We start from the raw sequence: 9906 nt of genomic DNA, 5'->3' as shown, positions 1-9906 counted from the left end.
ATTTGATGTGAGAGACGATGGAGACCAGCACACAGTGTAAATAAACACAGCGCTTTATAACGAGAGAAATCAAATAAACAGCTGAAAAATCCTGTTTACATCAGGGATATAAAAGAGAGAGAAGTGCAGGGGTGTAGTGTTCACTCAGATCCAGGTTTTATCACTGTTTTGTCCCTGAAGAGTCTCTCTGCTCGCTTTCTTTTACAAACTGAGCTTCATTTCTGTTTCATCGTCTTTTGTGATTCTCCTCACATTTTAAAGCAGCAGCTCGTTTGACAGAAAAGACCAATCAAAACAATAGATCACACACAGCACTATTTTATCTGACACAAACTCACTGAGGAGTAATAAGAAAGATAAAACCCAGCACAGAGGGGTTCAGTGAATGTGGTGGTGAGTGTGTGTAAGTGTGTGAGTGTGTGTGTGTCAGTGGAGACGCTGTAGAAGGACAGAGTGCCGGCCGGACAGTCCACATACACTCCTACTCTGTTAGATCTGGAGGGAGGAGGAGGGAGAGCAGTTCTGTTCTCATTGTGAAGGACAGAGTATCTGTTATTAGAGCAAAACAGACTCCAGGACTTTTCATTCGCTCCAAACCTACTGTCAGCACTGAGTCCTTTTCTCCTGATTGATTTATACGCCACTGAAATATCAACCCCTCCCCCAAGCCACTCAGTTTCCCAGTAACAGCGTCCAGTCAGACTCTCTCTGCACAGAACCTGCTCCCAGTCACTGAATCTCTCTGGATGATCAGGATACGACCGTATCTCCATCACACGCTTCACCTTCCTGTTCCCCTCAGACAGAGAGAGGTGTTTGTTCACTGTGTTTGGGTCCAGTGTGAGCTCACAGGCATCTGCACACAACAAGATACACAACACACAATGGTACCAAATTAAAATAAGAATACACTAATAAAGGTTTATAAATGGTTTAAAAGCCTGTTATTACATGGTTATTAATGACACTGTGAACGCTTTAAAAGTGATTAATAATCCTTTGTAACACAGAGAAAGGAAGTGTGACAGTGAACTCTTTTGTGTCTAATACTGAAAGTGTGAGAGAACTTAGTGAAAATGTGGAGGTAAAGAATAAGCTCAGACCTGAGAATGTGAGTTTAGTCATTTCACATGTTAAGGTTCACCACATTATCATTAGAGTGGTGGTGGGTAATTCATTAAAGGGTTAAACTCATTAACAAATATGTGCTGGAGTTGACAGGGTTAATGTCGACTGATAGAGGAGGTATGGTGAGGTCAGTATTTGGCAAGATCTGAAGTTTAACTAGATGGATGTTGGTGCATTATTTGGCAAACTACAGGTCACTGGTGCTCTTTATATCTGTCTTATAACTGATTATTAATGTGTTAACAACATAACTATTAATAATTAAACCATTTATAAACCTTAATAAGTGAAGTCTTAATCTGAAGTGGTACCTAAAAAACACACAAACAACACAAAATGAGACACAACGAAAGTAAAGAGAAAGAGCAGGAGAGAAAAGGAAAAGTGAAAGTGAAACAGAAAAAGCAAAAGAGGAAGAGAGAGAGAGAACCTACATTTTCTTGGTCCTGGTTTTATCCTGATCTCTCCTCCATGCTCCAACCTACAACACACACACACACGCAGTTGTGAGTTGATGGTTGTGTTTGAGTGGTGTGTGTTCTCACTGTTCTCTCTGAGCCCCACATTCAGCTTCATTACAGCGTCATTCATTGATGTCATTTTTGGAAACAGAAGAAAGATCATCATCTGTGGTGTTTCATCCTCTCTGTCTTTTTATCACAGAGAAATATTCTGTTTCTCTTTCTCTGTGTTTCATTTCCACAATTTCCCTCGTTTCCTCTCAGCCTTCAACACAGAATAATGCAGCAGAGTCGCTCTTCTACAACTGCTCCATTAAACCCTTTCTAGATCCTACACTCAGCTGCTCATTTATTAGGTTCTTCTGCCTTGTACCTGCTCTCACTGACCATTTCATCACAGACCCCTACACTGCCCGACCAACACAACTCACACACTCTAATATTTCACTGGACCACCTTTAGCTTTGATTACGCTCCACATTCACCACGGCTCTGTTTCTACAACCTTCTACAACACCACAACATTTATTTCCTCCAGAGCTGCCTTCATTTTTGGTGGAGATCTTGTATTGACGACGGGAGAGTCAGACCACTCCGTAAAGTCTTCTCCAGCACATCCCAAAGACTCTCAGTGGGTTCAGGTCAGGACTCTGGGGTGGTCAGTTCATGTGTGAAAATGATTCCTCACTCTTTCACAATCTGAGCCTAATGAATCTTGGTGTTGTCCTGGAACAATTCACTGCTGGGACGACCTGGTCATTCAGTCCATTCAGGTCCTCAGTGGATTTCATTTTACTGCCACACACCACTGCTGAGTCTAGACCTGACCCACTGAAGAGCCCCAGATCATAACACTGCTGAGTCTAGACCTGACCCACTGAAGACCCCCAGATCATAACACTGCTGAGTCTAGACCTGACCCACTGAAGACCCCCAGATCATAACACTGCCTCCAGAGGCTTGTACAGGGGGCACGGTGTATGACGGCAGCATCACTTCATCCACTTCCCTTCTGACCCTGACACCCCCTTCGCTCTGGAATAGGGTCAGTCTGGACTCATCAGATCACATGACCTTTCTCCACTGCTCCTGAGTCCAGTCTTTATGCTCCATAGCGAACTGAAGCCTTGTTTTCTGATTAATCTCTAACACTGAGCAGTGGTTTTCTAAAGACCACACTGCTATTTAGTCCCAGTCCTGTGGGAAATGCTCTTACTTTCACTGTTAAACACAGCAGTGAGTTCTACTCTCCATTTTATACCATTCTACTTCACCAAGTGTTTGTGTGATCTCTTATCAGGATCATTCAGGAACAACAAAACACACAGTTGAACAGAACTGATGGTCTGCAGCTTCACAGATAAACACAAAAACTCTTAGAGAATCTAAACTGAAACGCCCCGAATAACAGAATAACTTTAGGAAGAACACAGATTTGACAAAACTTTTACATTACACTTCCCAGACTCTCTGTAGATGACATTAAAATATTAATAACCAAAGAGTCAATGGCTGTATATCACTATAATAAATAAAGCTCTGCTCTGGTTTGTAGCCTATTTGACTGATAACACCACTCTGGGTATATAGTCTTCTCTTCAATCTGTTGACCATTGATCCGGACCCATTTAGATGCCCCAAAATGATAGGAATACAGAGATAATGATGAACTAGTCAACTCAGTTTCAGGATGCAGCAATAGTGTAGGATCTTTCAGTCTGAAGTGTTTCAGCATTGAGGTCGTAGAACTGTTGTACCAGAGTACTCCCTTACTTCCCTAAACACTGAATGTACAGTCTTCAGCCTGACAACAGTTACACTGAACAGTGGAGACAGAGTGGTGAAGGGTGGTACTCTAACCATTAAATACTACTAGAGCAGAGCAGTGGATAAATGAAGAAGGAACAATGAGCTGTAAAGCTTTATAGAAATACAATAACAGCAGATGACATCAGTAACTGAACACACACAAATACAGAAAGCTGCCCGTACCTGAGTGTGTCCAGTCTGCAGTGTGGATCCTCCAGTTTAACAGAGAGCAGCTTCTCTCCTGTGTCTCCTGGGTGATTGTAGCTCAGATCCAGTTCTTTCAGGTGTGAGGGGTTTGAGCTCAGAGCTGAAGCCAGAAAAGTACAGCCTTCCTTTGTAACTAAACAACCAGACAATCTGCAGAGAGAGAGAGAGCGAGAGAGACAGAGAAACAGAGAGAGAGGGAGAGAGAGAGGTAAAGTGAGAGATGTGGTATTTACTCAGAGCAAAACAAGCTGCTGTTTAGAATGAAATCAACAAGCACCAAATTCTGTTTAATTTACAAAAACAGCAGTATCAAACAGGTTGAAATCTAAAGGTAAAAGTTATAAAAAATGTTTAAAAACCTTAACATAATTAATAAAAAGACCTGGATGTTTGTTTTCATAAATCTAAGACATTTTAGAGTCTGTTCAAAACCTCGCTCAATAGAAATGAAATCAAATCATAACACAACATTATCACAACACAAGTGTCCCACAGAGGGGTTATTACTAGAAGTAAATATACAGACATTAATCCAGTAAAGGTTTATATACTATGACCTCCCTGTTTAAGTTATGATCCTAATATTATTCTTTTACAAAGGTTTTGTAATGGGAGGTTTGTGACAGTTTGGGGGCAGAGTCAGGGCCATTTCTCTCAGTGAATGCTATTGGCTGATGTCTCCTAGTTCTGTGACTGCCTCATACACTGTATATGTCCCTCCTACTGGGAGAAGCAGAGCTGCTATTTTCCCTGGGGACAGCACCATGGATAAACAGAGTGGAGATAAGGTCATATTTCACTGTCTACAGTGAGTTCAGATCATAGTAATATGTGATAAACCTGTGGAAATGATGTTCACTGCAGGAAGATGTTAGAAATCTATGAGGTTGATTCTCTGAATCATTTGCCAAGAGTCAATCCGTACTTCCAGATGCTCAAAGAATAGATTTGTTCGTGAGTCGACTCCTGTTCACTAGCTACATTTACTTTGTGTTCCACCCGCTCTCACTGCACAGACATGCTGTGGGACGGCCTTGGAGCCATACTCTGAAAATTTACAAACTGTCACAAACCTCCCATTTCAAAACATTTAAAATGAAGAGGGTAAAAAAGCTTTGAGAATAAAAAAAAACAGACAGTTTGAGAGTGAGATTATGATCTGTGTGTGAGTGCAATTCCTCTCTCTCTCTCTCTCTCTCTGTGCTCATGGGTTTCACATTTGCGATTAACTAACACAGTTTTAAAAAGGTACAGATTTAAATGTTCCACCTGGTGTTACTGCGTCCTCTATTTTTGACATTGATGTGACGCCATATGTTTCCTTTTACAGACACAGACACACATTAAAAAGTACTTGTGTTTTAATCCCAATGGAGTGTAGCCTTGGCTAATGGTTAGAGACCGGGCTTGGTACCGGAAGGTTGCTGGTTCAATCTCCAGGTCCAGCAGGAACATCCATGGCTGAAGTGTCCTTGAGCAAGGCACTGAACCCCAAATGCTCTGGATGTGTGTTCACTGCCACAGATGGGGTAAATGCGATGGACACATTTCATTGTACGTTATACAATAACAAATAACTGCACATCATACATTATATATTACATTATGTAAATTATAATCTAGTAATCCAGTCTTTTCCGTAATATTTTATACTAGAGCTTAATTATTTTTTTTTGTAATATATGAAGTCATATTTGTGAGGAGTAGAAAATGAAGAATAAAATCCCAGAACTCTGACCTGAGTGTCTCCAGTTTACAGAGTGAACTCTTCAGTCCAGCAGAGAGCTTCTCCACTCCTGAATCCTGCAGGTCATTGTTACTGAGGTCCAGTTCTTTCAGGGAGGAGTTCACCAGTAAAACTGAGCCCAGATCTTCACAAGACTTTTCCCCAGGTTTACACCCAGTTAGTCTGTAAAGAGAGAGGACATTACTCACTGAATAGTTACAGGAACATTTCTGAAAGGATTAAGAAAGACATGTTGATTTCATTTAGAGGAGAAACAAACAAACAACAACAAAAACAAAGTAAAAAATCCAACTGTGACTCATGTTTCCTCCAGTGGGGAGAGAGAATGCTTCATTTAAACATTAAAACACACAGTTTAACAGAACAGAACTGAAGCTTCACAGAAACCTCTTAGAGCAGCTAAAGAGAAATGCCTCAAATAACAAGATAACTTTAGGAATAACAGAGTTCAGTCTGATCTTTTACATTACACTGATCAGACTCTGTGTAGAACACATTAAAAGATAAAAAAAAAAAAGAGTCAGAGTCTGTATATCACTATAATAATAAACCTCTGCTCTGGTTCATAGCCTGTATGACTGATAATATCACCATGGGGAGAGTCTGCTGTTGACTGTTACTCCAGCAGTGGAAACACTTTACAGAAGTCCTGAAGTGTTCAGAGAGCAGAGATAATGTAGGAGATGATCTGATTTTTGTGAGTAGTGAATTATAATGTAGGAATCCAGCACCTGACTTCATCTTAATATTTCATATTGTATGTTACGTGCCAGAGAGGCACTGTTTGTTTTGTTTTCTCCCTCTACTTTCTTTCAATTCCTCTCTCTCTAGTTTATTACCTGTTCAGCCAATGGGGGAGCTGTTGCCCAAGACTGCTGTCCTAATCCTCCTATAGGACGAGCTGTTCACCTAGAAGAGGCAGGATCTCTTGGATATAAAGCCCACCAAGTGGAACAATGAGGGGGAGGAGCTTTTTACCTGTGTGATACTTGAATGCTGCTAACTTATGGTTTGAGGCTTGTTGCTGCTAGCTTATGTTTACAGATGTTGCTGCTATTTTGTTTGATGATCTTTGCTGCTAGCTCAAATTGAGATTGTTGTTGCTGTCACTAGCTAGAGTTTGAGGTTTAGTTGTGGTGCTGCTAACTTTACTTTAGCCTAGCTTCACTTTAGCCATTTTAAATCTGTGGATTGCTCTTCCCTTGTTAAATCTCTCTACCACCACTACTGGTGTGGACAGGCAAGTACAGGCACCTATACATTCCATGGTAGGACAAACCCTGTATATACACACACTAGGTAAGGGGTGAGTGCCACAGCTGTATTTTTGGGGCATGTTAGTTTTATTTGTTACAGAACTTTTGATTATTTCTTTTCTTTGGCACCATCCACAGTCCACCCAGTAGTAGTCGGCTGGTTTTAGCATTTGAGATTTTTCATAGTCTTCTACTTTTCATATCACTGCTACAACTACATTTGCATTGTTGTATTCTTAAACCATTATCATACCACTACTGCTGCTTTATTGTACCTTGTACTTCGCTTTAGATAAAAGCTGAAAAGAGCATTCTGTTGTTCCCTCACTTCCACATTACACCACACATTCCATGTTACACCCATCCCTTGATACCTCTAGATACATCTTACAAAAGAGTGTGGGGCGCAACATTGTACCCTCTAAATAAAATGATCAAGATGTATAAATTTAATATTGGTGAAGCATTAAAAATCAAGTCTGAACTGACAGAACCGACCTGAGTGTCTCCAGTTTACAGTGTGAACTCTTTAGTGCCTCAGAGACCAGCTTCACTCCTGAATCCTGCAGGTCAGTCTGACTGAGGTCCAGCTCTTTCAGGGGTGAGTTTGGTGAGTTCAGAGCAGAGCAGAGACTTTCATAGGAATTCAGGGTGAATTTACAGTCTGTGAGTCTGCAAGGTAAAGTAAATACAGGAGAAAGTGAAGTTAAAATAGAGAATGTGAAATTCAGACTCATGTGAATCAGGAATTATGAGATTTTCATACATCAGTATTTCTCCAATATTAATTATTCAGGGGTGTGTACATTATGAGCTCAATCTGAACATTTGTTCTGAATGTTATTCTGAATATTTTAGTGCTATTTACATTCTATTTCCACATGGAATTTCACTCCAAACTAAACTTTGTGAGGGTAACTACAGACAACTGGAGCAGGAGAACACACACATTATCCACATGGACATTCAACTCACAATCACACAACTCTCACCTGAGTGTCTCCAGTATACAGTGTGAACTCTTTAGTGTCTCAGAGATCAGCTTCACCCCTGAATCCAGCAGGTCAGTGTGACTGAGGTCCAGCTCTTTCAGGGGTGAGTTTGGTGATTTCAGAACAGAGCAGAGACTTTGATAGGATCTCAAGGACTGATTAAAGTGAGACAATCTGTAAGGAGAAGTAAACACAGTGTAGAGTTAAAACAGAGAATGTGAAACTCACCCTCACAGGAATCAAGAATTATGATGTGTGGAAAACACTACTGTTATAAACTTGACTAAACACTAATACTAAACACTCGTGAGCTGTAAAGCGTTACTCAGCTCTCACCAGAGTTCTCCACCCCTTGATTCTGAAGTTGCATAGCCAGGTTTTAGGGGACCAGCCCGGCGCAGCAGTGAGAGAGGCGCTAATCCCCCTCTTACACGTCGGAGGAGCATCACAAACATTTTGAAACTGTAATTCTAAGGTAGCAGTGGTGCAGCAGGTAGTGTCTCAGTCACACAGCTCTAGGACCTGAAGGTTGTGGGTTTGAGTCCCGCTCCGGGTGACTGTCTGTGAGGAGTGTGGTGTGTTCTCCCTGTGTCTGAGTGGGTTTGCTCCGGTTTCCTCCCACAGTCCAAAAAACACACGTTGGTAGGTGGATTGGCGACTCAAAATTGTCCATAGGTGTAAGTGTGTGAGTGAAGTAGTGAGAGTGTGTGTTTCCCTGTGAAGGACTGGCACCCCAGCCAAGGTGTATTCCTGCCTCGCTCCCAATGATTCCAGGTAGGCTCTGGACCCACAGTGACCCTGAACTGGATAAGGGCTTACAGATAATGAATTAATGAATGAATTTTAAGGTAAAAATACTACATAAAGTTCCTTTAATGATTAGACTTTTTAAACTTTATAAGAAAGAAGAAGCAAAAAAAAAAAAAATCTCTATTCCAACTTATTGTCTAGAAGAACAATTTAAAGTCACCTGCTTGTATTAATGACTGTAACTGGTTTGTATGTGTATTAACAATCACTTCAGGGGGCGGGTCTGGACAACAATTATATACGTTCAGGTGAGTTGAGATAAAAGGAGATAATATTCAGGTCCAGGATTTAAATTGAAATTGTCTTTAATTTGTCTTGTCCATTAATATTAATCTGGTACAGGTCTCCACATGTAAGTAGAAGTGGGTGTGGTGTTCTACACAGAGATAATAAACAAATACAATTAGAAACACTGGTCTATGAGTAATCCCCTTATTACAAATACAGCTTAAAATGTCCATAATAAATAAACATCATTAAAGGCTTGTCACGAGGCTAAGACCTGACTATAAATGAACTGAAGATGTACAACATAAACGCACATACATTACTTATCACAGCTAAAAGTAATCTACTCAACACAAGGTATACATCACACAAACATTTTATGGATGCATTTAATTAGGAAAAACATAAACTACGGACATGTACTGCGTCACACACAGGCTTACACACCTCAATTAGGTAAAGCTAGTAGCTAGCAGCTAACTTCCCCAAATTACTTAAAAACACTCAACTAAACAAAACACAGTGAAAATATATATATTTCGGTCTTATACAACCAAAGATAAAGCACAAGTAAGGTTCCTCACGTTCAATGGACGCACACTGTTAATGAGACCGATTAAATGAAGACCATTTCATGCCAATACCTCTCTGAACCACGTGTGTTAGCAGGATTATGCATCGGTGCATTCGGGTAGCCGCCTAGTGGCGGAAATTAGAACTACATACAAAACACTAAACTACAGGCATACTAGACTTGAAGGATGAAAACAGGTAAATGAACAGTCTTTTGTACATGCTGCAGTGAAGGGCCATGAAACTCCGCCACTGAACTGATTTAGTCTGGAGAAATTCTTATAAAAGACTTTTCTTTCCTAACATTTACTTCTGTAAAACTTGTTTATCTTCGTGTAATGTTTCAGTCTTACCTGAGTATCTCCACTTTACTGTTTGAACACTTCAGTCGGTCAGAGATCAGCTTCACTCCTGATTCCTGCAGCTCAGTGTCACAGAGGTCCAGCTCTTTCAGGGAGGAGTTTGGTGATTTCAGAGCAGAGAAGTGAACTTCACAGGAATTCATGGTGAGTTTATACACATTCAGTCTGCAAAAGCAAAGTAAATACAGCACAGTTCAAACAGAATGTGGATTTCAGACTCAGAATCAGTTTAATGAGATTAATGAGTAAAATAATACTTTCCATTATTTACATTATTCAGAGGGGCATTAATAACAGACTCAGTCTGAACATTTTTTCTGAATATTGTTCTGA

The 9906-nt window shown here is 40.5% G+C and overlaps 1 protein-coding gene across 1 annotated transcript; it reads right to left on the bottom strand.

Moving 5' to 3' along the window:
• Positions 1-218: 218 nt before the first annotated feature.
• LOC136685441 (ribonuclease inhibitor-like) lies at positions 219-9658 on the bottom strand (the record flags this gene model as incomplete). Its single annotated transcript, XM_066659372.1, has 7 exons — positions 219-856; positions 1563-1609; positions 3582-3755; positions 5344-5514; positions 7107-7280; positions 7601-7774; positions 9565-9658. Coding segments are annotated over 7 exons (1376 nt in total), but the record flags the coding sequence as incomplete, so codon positions are not given.
• Between the last annotated feature and the right edge of the window lie 248 nt (positions 9659-9906).

The sequence above is a fragment of the Hoplias malabaricus genome, unplaced genomic scaffold (assembly GCF_029633855.1).
Source record: "Hoplias malabaricus isolate fHopMal1 unplaced genomic scaffold, fHopMal1.hap1 scaffold_173, whole genome shotgun sequence".
Classification (NCBI taxonomy): domain Eukaryota; kingdom Metazoa; phylum Chordata; class Actinopteri; order Characiformes; family Erythrinidae; genus Hoplias; species Hoplias malabaricus.
This window is presented reverse-complemented; position numbering and strand designations above follow the sequence as displayed.